We start from the raw sequence: 18,077 nt of genomic DNA on the forward strand, positions 1-18,077 counted from the left end.
AGCCCGCCCAGGTTCTCAGTCACTTGGGCGCGCTCAGCCATCGAACCCAGGGAAAGGCGACTGAAGCTCTGAACACAAGGGCTTGGCCATTATGGCCACAACTCATCCCCACCCCCACCGAGCTTTCAGGCAACCTAGGGGCTCCTTAGGCTCTGGAGTTGCCAGGGGAGGGCCTTGTGAGCCCCTGACCAGGGCCCTGATTTTCAGTAGGTAATGCTGTAAACCAATATGAAAGAATGATCTCAGCAGTACCGTAATAGAGAAGTATTTACAGAATACAGACGTTCCAGATTTAAAAATCACTGAGTTTCTAATTTGTTAGTGATCATAGCGATCCACAACAATTCTGCTAGACGTCAACTGACCACTAATCGTGGCCCTCCATTTTGAAACTCGCATGATTCCGTCGTTAATTACTAAAAATACCTTTCTACAAAGATGTCATTTATTGTTCTGAAATGCTTTTACGGCCAACACGGTTACACTGGAAGATTTGGGAGAACATTAACATGTTAGGGTTTTCCTCTGGGTGGTTGAAAAAACGATACTCCGCCGCGCGCAGGTCAACCTCATGCGCAATGCGGCAGATTGTCCCAAAGGTTTTAACATTTCACAACGTGTCCACGAGAGAATAGGCAATAGGATTTGAGAACTGCATCCTCAAGTGCCGTTCAAAATCCGTGGGAGAAAATAGCATTTTTTTCTGCAAATAATTTTCTTTCGACTCATAGATATTTTGGTCCAGTAATTTTGAAGTAGAGTTGGAAATGTTGCTATATAATATTTATTCGTAGGCAACACACACACACACACACCACGACAGTACATTTAGAGAGCAAAATATCCACTCTTTTCCCAATCCGGCAAATAAGAAACACACGCGATGTCTGAACTTAGACATGCTTCGAATTTCTGAAATGTCTCTTGGTTTTTCCCCAAGACCTGCACCAGATTTTCTGATACTACTACCTCTCAAAACATGCATCCATTTTGTGGCATAGAATAATACAAATGCACCTGACAGATTATTAGATGTGTGAGGAACCTTTCTTGAATTGTTACAAAAATTATCTAAGAACTAGAGAAGCAGTTAATATTTAAAATTCCATCTCATATACAAGGCCCAATAAACCATCAACCCTAGAAATTAGCATCACTCGTCAAAGCCTAGGTTAACAAACCAAGCACATCCTGGATACACAGAATCCACCCCACCCCCAAGCTCCAACCCTCAAAACACACCTGTTAGCCTCCCAGGTACCTCTGACCACAGACAAACCGCAAAACACTGCTCTATACTACAGAGTGCCTTTAGTGACCCCCAGCAAAGCTGACACATCCAGGAAGCATCTGCACACTCTTCCCAGGGTGGGGATCGAGGGGCTCTCCATCTATGCCGCTATCCACCTCCCATAATCTCCAAAGGAAATAGGGCTTCCCTTCGACTTCTGAGCTCAGCTGGACCCCACCCGGGGCCCCAGGGGACGCCCGCTCAGAGATGGAGTGATCTGGGGCAGGGGGCGCAGGCAGCCACTCCCAGGTCCCGGGGAAGGGGAGGGGGTCGGGCAGGGATCTCCGAGCTGCCCAAACGGGTGGGCGCCTCGAGCTTCTCGGTGGCAGCGCTGGGGGCGCGGGGAGGGGACGGCTCTTACCGGAGGTGCCGAGCTGGAGGCGGCGGTCGGCCGGGGCGGCTGCTGTAATCCACTAGGCGCTGCCGGGCTACGCGCGCTCTGCGCGGCAGGGACCCGCTCATGTTAGAGAAGGAGCCGCGTCGGAACCGCGCGGCTCGGTCACCCAGAGCAGGCCGGCTGCTCCCTGCGGGCGGTGTCGGCGCCGGCCGGGGCCTCGGCGCCCCGGATTCCTTCCGGGCTCTCCCGCCTGCCGGGCTCCCCACCGGCTCCGGGGGCGGCAGCGGCGCGACCGGGGCGAAGGAGCGGCGGGGCCAAGTTGGGCGCCGGGCGGGAGCCGAGACCGCCGCGGACCCCGCAATCCCGCAGCCGGCGACTGGAGCCCACCTCTGCGGAGACAAAGGTTAGAAAAAGAGGGGGTGAGGCTCTAGGAAGGCAGAATGCGGGGGGAAATTCGCCTGGGAAATCAGGAAAAAGGCCGTGAAGGCGAGCGGAGCCTGCACATGACCAGCCGCAGCCAATGACGACCGCAAATAGGTCATAAAAAGGTCTATTACCAAGTTGTAAATTTTCTTCAAACAAAAAGGAATTTACTGCAATTCCTTGCAGATTTTGCACATACAGCTCGCAAGCGCCATGTTTTTCCTCTCTTTCTCTCTCGTCTTCCCTCTTCTGTTTTTCTCCTCTCCTTCCTCCCCCTCCTCCTCCTCCTCCTCTTCCTCCCTCCCTCCCTCCCTCCTCTCCTCTTTCTTCCTCTAAGTCCCTCTCCACTGCTCTCTCTGCCTTTCTTGCCTTCACGGTTCCTTTTTCTAGGAATTCTTTTCCTTTTATTTTTTTTTGGTGGTTTGGCTTGAGACCTCTGCTCATTGGGCGCTGTGTTACAGGGAGAATGAGTGCGGTGTGCTGCCCCCCGCGCTCACTTGGGGAGGTGATCCTGGCGGTCACCCCTCCAACTCTCCCCTCACTTGGTTTCCCCTCCCCTTACCTCACCAAAAGGCCGCTCTGAAAGAGGAGACAAGCACTTTCGGTTTTTGCCCCTCTCATCTCCAGGCAAGCCAGCCCGTCTGACCTTGCGCAGAAAACCTGGGCTCTGCAGGCCAAGAAAATGTGCTCTCCCCACACCGACCCTCTCCTACATAAATTGGGGTCCCTCCCATTTCTTCCAGTTTCTGCGGTAGAATTGCCAACCAGCTCAAAGGCTGGACATGGTTTTATGTACTTGTCAACTTCTCCAAAATAATAGTTTGAACCCCCAATGCCTATTCTTTTTCTCAGCAGAAACATCTTCCTGAACAGTCCTGGGTTAGAGGAAAGGCAATATTTTTGGATTCCCTCTGAAACCCCTTGTTTAAGTCTCCCCTAAGTGCAATTCTCATTTATATGGAATTAATTGTAGCCCCTCTTCCCTTGCCCCCCAAATGTTTGTCCGCTGAAAAGCCTGGTCAATGCAACATTGAAGAGGAAAGGGGCTCCATTTGTTTAGGAAAAAAGCAACTCCCCAGTTTCAGGCTTGAAAAAAAAATAGTCCTTCTTCTTCAAAGGCAGGAGTCACATTCCCTTTGCACTTCTCATGGAAGCTGCCCCAGTGAACCCCAGATGAAAGTAAATGTCCTTGGCTGGCTCCCCTCATCATTAATGCATGGGCATGGCCATCAGGCTTTAGAACCTGCCTGTTAAGAGGTAACCTCTCACCCCCCATCCTTTCAAGGACACTGTCTTTGGATTTCTAGTAATACGTTTATAAACATTTGCATTGGATGTCTATTTGAAAGTTCTCTATTAACATCCTCACACCCAGTAAGTACCTAAGTGGACGTGGACTTAAGCAGGAAGCACGCAGCACCCTCTGGAGCAGGCCATTTGTATCCCTTGAAAAAGCTCCGATGACCTTGGATGTTTTTGATTAAAGTACTTCTGTTGCCACGTGTCAGCAAAAGTCATATTCTTTCTAGAAAAAGTCAGTGGGCTCCAACTTTTCTGGAGGTAACCATAGCAGCAGCCAGGGTCCATTAAAATGTTTTCTCTCTTCCCCTGTTCACCACCAGATGCTCGAGGATTCAGCAAACACTGGGGAAGCAGAGGACAGAGGTTTGGTCGTGAAATAGCAACACCTTCTGCACTGAAGAATAATTAAACAATATTTTTAATTATACAGGAAAATCAAGCACGTTGTTGGACCCTCCCAAGCTAGAGCACTTTACACTGGTCTGTATGTGTGGAACTGAACAGAGCTTGTTCTATTCTGAAATATTCTGAGAAATTACTTCAATTGTCAATTTTCCTCTACCCAAATAAAGGCAGAGCTTTATGACCCTCCTTTTCGGCTGAGGGAAGGAGGGCTGGGAAAAGACTCCGCATTTTTTAAAAAGAAGCCATATTTGCACTTCTCCCCACTGTGCAGCCTGTAAGCCATGTGCTGGGCTTTGTGGAATCTCACAAAATGGGAGCCCCTGAACTGACTTTTCTCTAGGAACCATTGAGACCCACACCCTCTTTTGTGTGTTTCTGGTTCACGCAAACAGAGAACCTAAATCACTTCGGACTCTTGGTTTTTTCATCCAGTGTTAACATTGGAGGGTCCGATCTTTCTGTCAACGGTTTACAAACCTCTCTAAGCAGACTCTATAAGCAGTCCAGAGCACCAGAGTGTCGGCTGTTTGCAAAGGGTTCTCTGAAGGTTTATGCAAATTGCTGCAGCAAAAATGTTGGTTTGCTTATTGCGACAAACCCTCGGATGTTTTCAGGTTTGAGCCAATTAGAAGGGCATCTCCTGCACTCGTCATTGCGAGTTGTCTGCATGAAACACTGTGATGGGGGTTTCTAGCCACTGGAAGAAAGAAGGTGGTGAGTGTGTGTGATTTGTAATTCCACAAGCTCTTTATTTGGAGACAAATCTATGCTTTTCCTAGCTACAAAAGGAAGCATATATACCTACATTTATTACCAACACTTTCTACACATGACTAATCTACGTATATGTACAAATACACCAAATATATACCAAAAATACCAAATTTGTAAATGTACAAATACGCTCAAATGTACTAATTATGCAACAGCCTTTTTCCGTACATGAGCTATGAGTTTATCATGGGTTAGGGGGCCGATGAGGCCAGAAGGTACAACACTTTCAGAGGAGCACAAAGTGGAGAGGAAATAAGAACATTTTTACCTCCCTTCCTTCACTGATTTCCACATATATCCATGCACCAGGTCCCACACCATACAGAGAGTCTTGCCCATATCGATGGCTCTAAGAATGATTTGGGGGGAGCATTGTTGTGTAGGAGAGAGCGAATTTTGCTAATAGAGGAGTCCCTTAAATGGAGGGCAGCTGGAGCTCAGCCAGCACCAGTCTCTAGCCAGCTTACTCCCACCCTCTCCCCAGCCAGGCTGTTCCCTAGCCATGCTTTCAGGCACTTGGTATACTTGCTCTAAACCAGTCAACAGCAGAGTCTCAGGCAACACACAGAGCAAAATGTTTCCAAATGCAGCATGCACGTTTGCAGCTGTCTCCTCTCGTGCAACACCCTTGATTTAAAATTGTCTTTCCTGGCTCAGGTCAGCGAATGCCACAGCCATGGCCTCTTCCCTGGATAGAAAGCCAGGTGGTGCTTCGCCTCTTGCTGAACCAGTGCCAACATCTCCCTGGTCCTTGAAACAGCAGGCAGACAGCTCACCAACGCCTGAGGGGGTGATACAGGCCTAAAACTATAGGATTCCAGTTTCTTAACTGTGCAATAAAAGCCACTCTGGATATTAAAATGTACCTCTTTAAAAATACACAGGCATCTAGAAAAAGAAGAGAATTCTTCAATGCCTACCTGATAAAGGTGCTTTTCCTTTTGGGGGGAGAAATGTTAGTTTACTTGAATTTCTCCTCTTCCCTCCCGCCCCTCTTCCCCCTCCTCTTCCCTCATAAAATGGCAGCTGTAGGAGCAGCCTCAAATAGAAAATGGGTATCTTGTTAATAACAGATCCCAAACCCCAGCATCAGCGCCAGCTCAGTGGAATAAGCTGTGGTGTAACCTGGACTCCGGATTGTTCCCCACTGGACCTATGACTCCAGTCCTTTGCGAAGTTCAAAGCTTTCCAAGTATCTTATCAAGGTTATTTAGAGCAAGATGAAGCTGGGATAGCCTGGCCAGCTCTCTCTGGAATGAAAGAGAGGCCCCCCTCCTTGCACTGATTTATTTATTTTTACAGCAAGGGTGCACATACCCCCCCCTTTTAAAAAATCAAGTAGACGCTTTAGCAGGATGTTGCCTTCACGTGAGCCCAGGCGATTGTTCCTGACTCAGGAAAAGGGTTATTGACGGCGCTCAAAGACACTAGCTCTAGAAAAAGATTCATTTCTTTTATTAAAGAGCTAGCTATGTTCTACAGCGGTTGTTTACACTCGGATTTTTCTGCGTTTGCTCTCAAGGATTGTTTCAAATAGGTGAGGCCAACCTGGAGAACAGCAGAGGACGTACCAACCGACATCTGAGACGTGCACAGCAAGTTGGCTCACAATGGGCGTGCAAACAGAGCGAAGGGAATACAAATAAATATGGCACCTCCTCAAAAAAACGGAATCACAGCGGCGGCCACAGCACAGAGACCTAGCAATTTCAGGCAATACCAAGCACAGTTCAAAACGAAAGCAAGTTCAGAAACAAGAGGCGTTCCACAAGGCGACTTGCCAAAGTAAAAAGTATATGAGTGAAAATGTTATAATTGGCTTTTCAAGTATTCATTCACTCTAGATGATTAAATTGCCATAATTTGTATAAACTATAGAAAAATGATTAAATGTCAACTTTGACATTGTCCTGAAACTTCTGTCACTGGCCCAACATTTTCCCCAAGTTTAAGGAAGCTGCAGAGCCAGGACTACACATTACACTCTTCAGCTAACATGTGCTTTTTGAATATTTGGCCCAGACTTTTTCCCAGAGATATTACATTTACAAAATACTCAAAGAAACCTTTTAGGAGTAAACAAAAGGCACCCGAACCATTCATTATAAAAGTAGAAAGAAAAATATAAATAATACATTTTAATCAAATAACATAAAGTAAATATTCTGCAGGCATAATTTTTTTAAAAAAATTAATAGACTTCTTTTAATTTACTCACCGTAAAGAAAAAATTTAAAATGTTCAAGTGCACTTGTTTGATTAATAAAGCATTTTATATTCAATTATTTAGTGCTAAACATTAGGAAGTTTACGTTGTTGAGGCAAAATCACCAGCTCAGCCATTAAAAACTACCATTATAAAAATATAGCTACAAGGTCAGAATCAAATTACTCTTACATAGGACAGCTCAAGGGCTGTTCCTGTACGACACTAGAAACTTTTTTTAAACACCTAAATCCCTCTCAAAGCGCAGAAACCTCAAGAGCAGTGACATGAAGGTAGCTTGAAATACAGGTAAAGTCCTTTCCAACAAAGAAAATAGGTGGTGTTCACCAGCATATGCTGATCATTAGTTTCAATAATCTGCGGTAAAATTTTAAAGGTGGAAGTTAATTTGTTGGGCCTTCGGCTCGGTCTTCCTCCAGCTCTTGGGCTTCCTTTTTGGTTTCCCCATCCTTCACCTCCTGTCGGGAAACCGGGAATTTGTCCTTGTTGTTCTCCTTTTTCCATTTCATTCTCCTGTTCTGGAACCAGATTTTTACCTGTCTCTCGGTGAGGGCCAAGGCGTGGGAAACCTCGATTCTTCTCTTCCTGGTCAGATAAGGGTTAAAAAGGAATTCCTTTTCCAGCTCTAGGGTTTGGAATCGACTGTAGGTTTGTCTTCCTCTTCGTCTACCAGGAGCTGCTGATTAAAACAAACAGAAAAAAAAAGGAAAATAAATGTTTTAAAAATGTAATGGTGCATCTGCAGGTTGCTGAAGGTTTCTGGAACGGGTCTAAGGAGTGAAATATACACAACTCTCCTTAGGTCTGATATATATATAGGATGGGCAGTCAAGAGGGGCAGAGAAAACGTCTTCGCAATCATTCTGTCCCCATCGTCTTTACATGGTTTCCACTTAAAATAAAAAAGTTTACCTTACTTTATAAGAGTCACTGTAAGCTACACAAAAAGGAAAAGGAGAGGGAGAGGAAAAGGGAGTTTTAAAGCTAGAACGTGAGATGAAAGCAGATTTCTCCCCCTCTGCCCGCTTAAAAAAAAAAAAAGCATCCCAACCTTGTGGTCTCATCCAGGGAAACATTTGAGAAGGAGACGAGCTCTGATTTAAGTGGTCTGGGTCCTCGCCAATATTACCACTGGACGATTTACAGTCAGGATATTGTACCAGCTCGGCCTCTTGCTGGGTCGTAAAAATCGGCTGTCTCTGTAAGTTATCGTATCCGTAAAACTTCGCGGGCTCCCGGTGACAGGCAATCCCGCCGCAGGGGGGAGGCGGCGGCGGCGGAGGGGGGGCGGCCTGGTAGGCTGCGGCCGGGCTGCCCCCTCCGGGGTGGAAGTACTCCTGGCCGGGACCGGGGCCGCCCCCACCACCGCAAGCCGGCCCGGCAAGCGGCGGCGACGGGTGCGGGTGCGCGTGCGCCTGCGGGGGCGCGTGCGGGAAGCCGGCGGCGCTGTTGCCATAGAGCTGCAAGGCGGCGGCGGCGGCGGCGTGGCGGCCGCCGACCTCTGGCGCGAAGTGACAGTCGTAGTAAGTGGGATTGATGGCCTCGCCCGCCGCCTTGTACTTGGAGTACAGCGGGTTCACGAAGTACGAGCTCATCGGGGCGGCGGCGGCCGGGGGCCGAGGAAGGGCGGCCCCGGGCGGGCGGCGCGGAGCAGGCAGGGAACGCGCCTCAGCGCGACCGCACTGCCGCGGGGGCCTCTGGGGCGGCTGCTGGCGCCGCTGGGGCCGCCGGGCTACGTTGCTGCTGCCACCCGCCCGCCCTCGCGTCGCCTCTGAGGCCGGGTAGCTGCGGGGCCTCGGCTACTGGGCGCTCATGCTCCGCTCTCGCGCCCGCCGCCTCTACCTCGCGCCGCCTCCCTGGCGGGTCGCGGGGCCTCACCCAGTCCCCGCGTTCCACCGCCCGCCCGGCCTCTCCCGGCGCGCGCCGGCTCGGGCTCAATAAAATCGCCGACGCCCCGGGTGACCTGCCCCGCTGCCTCCACTGTTTCCTCTCAGGCACCAGGCGGCCCTGCAGGAGCGCACCGGACAAGAAAAAAAGTACGCCCGGCCCACGGGGACACTCTTTGGCTTCGGTTTACAAACCCCCGCTCTGGAGGGAAAAGGAAAAAAACACCCTCTGCCCGCCGCCACCTCTCACCTCGCCCCCCCCCGCAGCCCCCTCCCACCGCTCTCGCCGCCGCTGCCGAGGCTGCCACCCCGGTGCGCCCCGGCGAGGCATTTTCGCACCAAGCCACTGCTCAGAGACGGAGCGAGATGGACGCGAGATAACCGCGCGGAGGGATCCGTGAGGAGGCGACACTGTTGCACACGATGGACGCCTCACAGTGGCTGGGAGATGCCTCCGCCGGCCTTAAAGGGGGCCCGTAAAGCCGCACTGCCAAGGGCTCGCCGTGCCCCCGGGGGCCGAGGGAATGCGAGCCACAGCCGGCGGGGCGGGGGCGCAGCACAGCCTTACACTTGGCGGGGAGGGAGGCAGGGAGGACACTCCCAGGAGGCTGTGGAGCAAATGACTCCCTCCCCGGTCCCCTGTAGCAGCCCTTCAGAGGCTGGCTGTGGCTTTTGCGCCTTTGGACACGCGGGCGCAGCCCAGGGAGCGAGGGCAAGCCGTGTAGAAGATCCGGACCGAACATTTGCGTTAGGTCCTATCCAAGTAATTTGATTAAAGGCCACAAGGGTGACCCCAATACCTTGCATTATCAAAGCGAATCTAAGCCCTTCTTTTCCAGCCGAGCGGGCCTTGTGGAAATGAGATGTACATTTACCCTTGAAGCACTGCACGCCTGGCTGAGGCTCCCAGGTTAATTGATATTTAATGGAAATCATGCCCATGAATATAGTTTCCATCATTTCACCCTCGATAGACGTCAGTACCAGGCGCAGGGGGGAGGCTGAAGAATGTGGCGGGGCGGGGGGGGGGGGAACATTAGCATTGCTGAGGGAGTAAATAGAAAAGCAGACAGAAATGTTCCAAGGCGGGAAGGGAGGACTCACGCTGAGGTGGGTGGTATTTCCTCGGGCGAGACGCACGACTCCCGGGTCTCAGCCCCTGCGCGGAGCGGACCTGGGCAGGCGGTGGCCCCGGGCGGAGCACGGGGGACCGACGCCCGCGAGTCCCCCCAAGGAGCCTCCGGGCCGGCGTTCGGATCGCGCCGGTTCCAAGCAGCTGCAGGCGGCGCGCGTCTTCTGACGATTCTAGTTCATCCAACAAGCCGGTGAAGTTACCGCCGAGAGCGGGTGCCGGGCTCAGCTTTAAAAGTTACCGATCTTTCCAAAAGAAAAAAAAAGAGAAAGCTCGCTCTAGCTTATGAGCGATGAGGAAGAGGAACGTCCCGTGTCATGTGGGGAAATCGAGTGTGAATCGGCAAAATATTCCTGATTTTAGAAACTCGCTTTGAAGCCGCTTGGCGTTACACCACCGTTCACCTTCTCTTCTCCACATCTCCCACTCCCCCCTCCCATTTTCATGTCCAATAAATGTAATAGGTCTCTACATTTGAGTGCGTTTTCCTTTGCCTATTCTGCCTTTTTCGTGGGTTCTTTGGGTGACCCTTTTCCTTGGGATGATCCATTGTTGTTGAGGGCGGCAGGCCCACCGGCCTTGGGAACCGACCTCAGAAACACTCCCGAGCCCACCGAGGAAGCTCCAGCTAAAGCTAAAACACACCTCCCCGGCTTTTCACGCCAAATGCGAACGTCTAGAACCCCCAGACGGCTCCCAAAGGTGCAGCAGGCGAGTGATTTCAACTACCCCTCTCTCCTTGTGGGGTGGCCCAGCTTGTGAGTGAGCTGAGGTCAGTCCGAGTGGACTGAATATCATATTTTGCAAATGGAGAAAATAAGGTCGAGATGGAAAGGCATAACAAGATAACGTTTAAGACTCAATTGTTTCTACAGGGAATAGCTGAAAATGGTTAAGGTAAACGGATTTCTAATGAATCAAATGATAAAGGCATGCTTTGTTTAACTTTTAAATTAGCAGGGAGTGCAAGGAGGCTTTTGTTGGAGGCATGGTGACGGGTAAGGGTTTCTTGTTGTTGTTTTCTGCCAGTTATGGCCAGGTAAAATTTCCTTTAAATCCGAAGGCGAACGAACTGATTCTGACAGTTAACGATTTGTACTCCAACCTTGCAAGTACCCAATTAAAAGAGTATTATTTTCAATAAAGCCTTGGAATGCAATTGTGCCTTTTTATTTCACTGTTTGGCGTGTGTGCGTGTGCGTGTCTAAACCCTCGACAGTGGGTTTTGGAATGGAATGGGGGAAAAAGAAGAACGAGCCTAGATCTCAATAATACAAGGCACCTTCTAGAACTTTGTGATTCCTGGGGCGGGAGGGCGGGGAGCGAAAAAGAAACACTACAAAATTCATTTCTATGCATTCTGGCCTAATTAAGAAAACATGATAACACAACATTTCCTCCTGGGACAAAACACTTAGTTTTTTGTTTTTTCCTTCAAGCATTCTGTTTATAATCTGAATGGGAAGAGAGTGCGATTAACTTCGTAAATAAAGATGTATGCTTTTACACATTTCTGTTCTGATACAATGCATTGACTTACCATAACGTTTTATAGTTTCAGCTGTGCCGTAGTCCAAATTTTCTGAAATCCTAAGCCAAAATTTTATAAGTAACAAACCCTTCCGGAGAATTTAACAGTGCACATTGCTTCTTTTTGCTTAAATTTATCCTAATTTGGAATTTAAAATAAGATTGTAAGTATCTTTAATCAAAACCTTCCGCCGCAACTCCAGCTTTACTATCACAAAGTGGAGCAACGGCGCTCTCTAGTGGCCAAATGCCATCTCTAGCCGACGGAGCTTAACTTCTCTTTATTCGACACAAACCATTTCCAATCTTGTTCTTTAGTTTGACTGGGGCTTGGATCACTGACACTAATAATGCTTCATCCCTTTGTCGACGAGTCAAGTGCAGCAAACAGGGGCTCCTGAATGCCAAAGATATTTGGGCTCCCAAGAGCTTCCAGTAGTGTCTTTTTCAAAAGCTTCCAGCCCTTCTTTTGCCAGACACAGTAAGTCCCCATTCTGTAATCGCCCACAATTATAGGATGGGCTAGATTTTTAAAAATTACAACTGCAACAGGCCTGTTTTTTTCCCCAATGGAGCCAGGGACTTCAAAAACTAAGAAATTATAGAAGTTACATTTGTTAATTTTTTTTCTTTTAAAGCCGTTACACTTAGCATTAAATCGTGAATATTTGCTACTTTAACTTTGTAATTTTAATGCTTCAGGCCCATTTCACTGGACAATGGAGGGGGGATAGAAGTCAAATTAAAAGCTTTTTGCTGTATCTCTGAATGGCTGTCTGAAAAGGCCCTGTTGGGCGGTGTTCACTGGAACTTCTATGCACAATAAATGAGACATTAAATTTATACCAAAAGTCACATAGTGAAGTGAATTGACTAAGCATTCCACCTGTTTTTTTTTAAAAGCCAAGACTTCAATCAGTTTAGGTGTTTCCTGAGAGGTTAATCTTTTTTTCTCATTTTCAAAAATTCTTTCCTCTAATTCAGCTGTAACGATTAATTTTTCTATAAGCAAATATATATAATTTCCAACAATATTTCTGCTACGAGGTTTGCAGTGGAGGGCCAGATATTTTTGTGAAACGTCATTTAAGTAACTGCATCTTTTCCCGCCGACCATGCGGCTGGGGGACGCTCGGCCTAAGTAAATGACCCAAGATCACTAACTCTGCCACCCCCAAATAACAGGCCTATTTTTCTCTTTTTTAAAGTACAAGCTAGAAGGCGGCCATAGTCAAATATTATTGAGAGCCACCCACCGGCTACTTCTAATACCCAACCCATTTTAAAAATCAGAAATATATCGTCTCCTCCTTCCTACCGCCCTCCATTTTTATTCCCTAGGTGCTCACACCTCATCCGGGGGTCCCAAGCCCCTGCCTTCTTAGTCCAACAGAGTCCTGTTTACATTTTATTGTCCAGATTTTAAGACCCAGTTTTGTCTGCATTTTTCCTTTCCTCCCACAAACACAAACATCAAAATGAGATGGTTTCAAAGAGAAGCGCCGGGCTTGTCGTAAACTCATTACCTCCAGACGTCTCGCCGGCTCGATGGCTTTATGACACCTTGTCTCTTCTTGTTTTCAAAGAGCCCAAGGTATCGGGTTGGTCGCAGGGGCGGGGGTACGCAGCACCTTCTGCCGGATCTGGGCCTTGGGTTTCCCTCCAAGCCCCCCTCTGCTTTTCCTTCAAGTCCCCTCTTTCGGCCGGATCCCCCCAAACTCTGCCATCGCCCCCGCCTTCCGCCCAGCCCAGGCCGCCCGGCGCCTGCCTCTCCGGCCTGCAAAGGCTGGGCTGGGCCCGATCCTTCACTTACAATGACCTTCATTTTAGCCTCTGAACGCGGCCCTCAGAGGGCCGAGCTGGGGGCTAACAACACAGAAACTGGGTAGGGGGAGGGGCAGCGGGGTGGGGATAGCTGCGGAGGAGAGCCTTGACCATTTTGATCTGCTAAGGTCACTTTGGGGCTCCCGTGCGGAGGAGCGGAAGCTCACGGTCTACCCGGCTCAGCCCTCCCGGAGCCAGCCAGCCAGCCCCGCGGACCTGGAAGAGTTGCCCCAGAGTGCAGAACTGGCCTCTCCCTGGTTTGGAGACGATGTCGATGGCTGCGACTCCATGAGCAGAGGGAGAGGTGGGGCACGGTATGTCAAAGCCCCAGCGAGAGGATGCCTGGTTTCTGGAGCCCGTGGGGCCACTGGCACTGCTGCAAGGCTGACACTGGGCCCAGGGCACAGAGTTCGCAGAGGCACTGGAAGCAGGCTAGGCGGCCAGGGGAGGACGGCCAAGTGCCCCCAGGGGCCGGGCTCAAGGCTGGGTCTGCCCACCCAAAGGGAGACTCAGAGGCACATCAGAGAAACCTCTCAGGTGGAAGGGCCCCGGATTTTTAGCAGCGTCTCCTTCCCAGGGATGAGGGAAAAGTCCCATGAGGGTGACATTTTGCAGAGAGCCGGAGAAAGCAAGCACACAATGTTCAGGGCCAGCGTCTGGGCTCCATTTGATCAGGTCAGCATTTATTGGTAGGAAGCGGTAACATTTACAACTGGTCCTCAGGCAGGAGCCGGGAGGGCCTACACCCGCGGCCGCCCACTGGAGCCAAGCCCTCCCGGGGAGAGAGTGGCTCCTCCAATGCCCTGAGAAGAAACCCCCGACCCACCGGAGGCCCTGGGCTCCTCTCTCGGCCTCATTCCAGGTCTCAGTGGAGGGCCCGCGGGCTCCCTGAGGAAAGTGGGCTTCCGTAACCGGTGGGCAACACGGCCGGGGCTCAGCCTAGGCCGGCTTCCTCATTGTCGTCGCTCTGCCTTCGCTGTCGGAAGTGGGGTGCGCTTGGCCCCTGCTTGAGCAGCGCTGGGGGCTAAACTACAGCACTTTTCAGAAACATAGGGGACATTTACACAGGAGAGGGCTCCTCAAGCCAGCGTGCACTCACAAAATATAGCATTTCCTAAGGAACCAAAGGGACAGGAAACAGGGGAGCGGGATAGGGCAACACCCCAAAGCCACTTGGTTTCTCCAACACATAAGCGAGCAAATACAGTCCCCCAAATACCTCACAGAAACCAACCACACAGTCACTTCTACCTAAAAAAAAAAAAAAAAAAAAGGCCGGGGTGGGGAGAAATGTCCGAATCGCTGAAGAACTTCTGGAAATCAAGCACACACACACACACACACAAAAACCCTCTGCCACTGCAAAGCCGAGTGGTCCCACCGGCGCCGCGCCGGGTCAGTCTCCTTTGGGGCATTTCTCCTTGCTCATCTTTTTCATTTTCATCCTACGATTCTGGAACCAGATTTTGACCTGTCTCTCTGTGAGGTTCAGAATCCTTGCCACCTCATAGCGCCGGTCCCGGGTGAGGTACATGTTGAAGAGGAATTCCTTCTCCAGCTCAAGCGTCTGGTATTTGGTGTAGGGACAGCGCTTTTTCCGGGTGGAGCGAGCGTGGATCCAGTTTGCTGCGGGGTTGTCTATGAAGAGGGGTGTTTGGAGAAGGGGAGTGAGGGGCGGAGGGGAGGCAGGGAGAGACGACAGGGTGGGGGAGAGAGGTCGTTAAATTAATTTCACCAAGGATGGCTGCTTTTCACAACTTGGGGGGAATTATAAAAAGCCTTAATGCCCGCGCTCTGTTTACCGTACAAACCGCGCGCCCAGGGTAGGTGGTTATGGGAAGCTTTTTTATGGATGCGTGTTGCTCGCCTAGGCTAGGGTAGGCGTCTAGACGTTTTTATAGGTTAGTAAAACTATCAGTTTTGCACATTCGAGCCTTACAGGTTTCAGCAATAAATCAGGGGGCAATTTCTTTTGCACTTACTTGGGTCAAGTTGCTGCTGCGGCGGCTGCGGCGGCTGCTTCTCCTCCTCCTTCAGCGGGCAGCCCGGGCTCGGGTGGTCGCTGCGAGCCGAGGGCTCCGATGAGCCGCCTGCCCCGGACCCAGACCCGATCCCCGCCCCGGGCCCGGTTCCCCCAGCCACTGCTGCCGCCTTGTCCCGTAGGAACGAGTTGCACGAGAACTCGGGGCCGCCGCTCCCCTGGGACTCCCGGGCCGCGGAGCACTCAGTCCGTTTGGAGGAGGAAGACGAGGAAGTGGAGGAGGAGGTGGAGGTGGAGGTGGTGGTGGCGGCGGTGGCGGCGGCCGGTGCCGCTCCATTTTCAGGCTTAATCCCGTAGTGGCGCCCGTTGGGTGGACCGCTGGGGCCAGGGCTGGGACCGGGGCCCGGGCCACCGTCGCCTCCGCCACCGCCCGCACCGCCCGGAAAGCCGGACAGCGGCTCCATCCAGGAGCGCATGTAGCGGCCGGGCTCGGAGGCGGCGGCGGCCAGGGGCGGCGGGGGCACGTATGGGTGGTAGAGGCCGCTCATCGCCGCCGCCGCTGGGGCCTGGGCGGGCACCGCGGACCACGAGGCGGAGAACACGGCCGATTTGGGGGCGAAACTACACGAGGCAAACTCGGCGGCGGCGGCGGCCGGGCTGTCGGCCACACTTGCGGGCCTGCCCTGCGCGCCAGGCCCTGGAGGTCCGAAGCGCGCGGCGAACACTTCGTCGCCCTCATGGCCTATGAGCGAGTCCACGTAGTAGTTGCTGAGGGTGCCACTGGAGGACATTTTGAGGCGCCGTGCGCTCCCACCCAAGGTTACACTGCCCGCCGCCGCGCCGCTCCCCGCCGGCGCCCGAGCCGCCGACTAGTTCGCAGGCTGCAGCCTCCACCATTGGTCGCGCGGCCCACGTGATCATATTTACCAATACCGGGAGTAAATCAGTCCGCTAAACTGGGGGCTGCTGTGATTTAAAAAAAAAAAAATCATCAACATAAGCGCGGCAATTAGAGCCCGCGGGTCCCGACCCGTGCGCCGGGCTCAGCCCGGCCTGACTCGGCCAGCCCAGAGGCGGCTGGGACCACACGCCCGATCGCGGCCGGAGGAGGCGCTGGGGACTATTTGTTCCCCACTTCTGGCCGCACTCGGTCTTGCAGTCCCGAGCTGGTGCTGCCTCCCCAGTGCCTCGGCTCCGAGCTACCGGCCGTGCGTGCTGGGCGCACCCAGCACTTGGCAGAGCCCAGAGTAGCCCGGGGAGGGGGGGAGCGCAGAGCTGGTGCGGCCCGAGACAGGACGGCCTTCGGAGGCGGCCCCCCTAGCGCCAGAGGGGAGTTCTTCTCCCCGTGCCTCTCTCCCGACCCAAACCCACCCCTCCCTACGCATACCCACACACACGCTCTCTCACAGCTTGTCGTGTTGTTTAAAACAGGTGGAAGACCTCTGTAATGATATTATGCCTTTCAATAAAAATTTTATGAGGTGTATTTGATTATAGATTAATGTGTCCCTAATAAAACGGACGGATGGAGCAGCTCGGAGGGCCCCCTCCCCCTACCACACTCACACGCGCGCGCAGCCACACACACCCCCGACGTGAGGCTGAGCACACGCCGAGGCCCGAGGGGTGAGCTGGGGCGGCCTGGCCCGTGGGCTGGGCGTGGCGGCGGCCACCGCCCGGGCTCTGTCTGCCCTCGGAAGTGTCCGCAAGCTGGCAGTGGGCACCGCGCGGACAGTGGCGGCCAGGGTGCCTTGTCTTCTTCGGGACTTCTGGAAAGGTCCTGGAAGAAAACACGCCATAGGGCAGAACCCAGATTGTAGAGCAGGCCCGCTCCCACCCGCTGCCCCCTGCCCCCAACTCGCCTCAAAGAGGCCAGCATCTCCCTGGGCCAGGCCGATTCCCATGGTTCCCACTTAACGGCCTCTGAGTGGATTCCGGATATGTCTTTTAAATGGCTTGGTCCTTGGGCTACTCTCTTAGGAATTCTGTTCTTTCTTTTTTTTTTTAAAGCCTCCAAAGGTAAGGCTGGGCAGCCTTGAATCTGAGGGAAATGCCCATTGTCACTCCCAAATCCATGGTACAGAGCCTCGGAAGCCCGGCTGGGAGCCGAGACAAAAGCAGCCGGGCCGCCGGCGGTGGAGGATATATTTCTCGCTCTACAAGTTGCCCAGCGCACCCTTGGAGGGCTCCCAGCCCACCTCGAGCACCGGAAAGGAAGGGGGGAAATGGCTATTTCTGGCCTAATCGATTGCCTTTGCCAATGGCTTTCTGATTTTATTCCAGAGGAGCTGCCTTTGCCTGTAGCACGGGTTTTCCTCCAAGACATGGCCCCCTGTCAACAACGAATGGTGCTCCCCACATCGCGGGGGGTAAACTGAGAAGCTAAAATTGCCCTCCTCTTCTGCCTAACCAATGGAGGTCTGGGCAAATCTATTCCAGTGTTCCCAACCTGGCACTGATGTGCAGCCATCCCTCTTCCACCCTAGGAAATGGCTCCCCTAAAGGGTTCTGTCTTGGAACTGGGAAAGACTCTTCGTTTTCGGGAGGAAGTTTAAAACTCTGAATAAATACTGAGTCTCCCAAATACTACTTGGATGAGGGTTTTAAGGCTCAGACCCCCTAGGAAAGGGGACAAATGAAAAGGACGTGTTTTGTGAAGCTGCTTGAATCTATCGGAGACCCTCTGAAACCACAGTACGACATGGGGTAACGAATTCTCTGTCAGATCATCCCCCCAAGGCCTCTCCTCTCTTCTCCCTGGCCAGACTAAAGTCTGGACCCTCTTGGGCTGAGGATCCTGCAATCTATCTATCTATCTATCTATACACACACACATACACACACACACACACACACACACACACATGAAAGCTGGCTGGAGTTTTCTGAGCCATGGTGGTAGCTTGAACATTGGACTTCATGGGAAGTCATATTTATCTGTAAATTCTCTTTCGGTCACCCTTCG

General features: G+C 51.9%; 2 protein-coding genes and 1 long non-coding RNA gene across 4 annotated transcripts; 1 reads left to right on the plus strand and 2 right to left on the minus strand.

Moving 5' to 3' along the window:
• Positions 1-1,355: 1,355 nt before the first annotated feature.
• Positions 1,356-3,983, plus strand: LOC137226494 (uncharacterized). The gene is made up of 2 exons (XR_010944382.1): positions 1,356-2,031; positions 3,674-3,983. It is a non-coding gene; the product is annotated as an uncharacterized lncRNA (long non-coding RNA).
• A 1,988-nt stretch (positions 3,984-5,971) lies between these two features.
• On the minus strand, positions 5,972-9,365 carry HOXD8 (homeobox D8). Of its 2 annotated transcripts, none has more exons than XM_067741468.1 (2): positions 7,811-9,365; positions 5,972-7,435 (listed from the first exon to the last, which is right to left on the minus strand). In XM_067741468.1, the coding sequence occupies exons 1-2, from the start codon at positions 8,352-8,354 to the stop codon at positions 7,143-7,145; spliced, it is 837 nt and encodes a 278-aa protein (XP_067597569.1). In that variant the 5' UTR covers positions 8,355-9,365; the 3' UTR covers positions 5,972-7,142. The 2 variants fall into 2 exon arrangements, with proteins under 2 accessions (XP_067597569.1, XP_067597568.1); XM_067741467.1 differs by having other exon boundaries at positions 5,972-7,438; positions 7,811-9,209.
• A 4,421-nt stretch (positions 9,366-13,786) lies between these two features.
• On the minus strand, positions 13,787-16,305 carry HOXD9 (homeobox D9). Its single transcript, XM_067741462.1, has 2 exons — positions 15,114-16,305; positions 13,787-14,769 (listed from the first exon to the last, which is right to left on the minus strand). The coding sequence occupies exons 1-2, from the start codon at positions 15,901-15,903 to the stop codon at positions 14,528-14,530; spliced, it is 1,032 nt and encodes a 343-aa protein (XP_067597563.1). The 5' UTR covers positions 15,904-16,305; the 3' UTR covers positions 13,787-14,527.
• Between the last annotated feature and the right edge of the window lie 1,772 nt (positions 16,306-18,077).

Source organism: Pseudorca crassidens, chromosome 6 (assembly GCF_039906515.1).
Source record: "Pseudorca crassidens isolate mPseCra1 chromosome 6, mPseCra1.hap1, whole genome shotgun sequence".
Classification (NCBI taxonomy): domain Eukaryota; kingdom Metazoa; phylum Chordata; class Mammalia; order Artiodactyla; family Delphinidae; genus Pseudorca; species Pseudorca crassidens.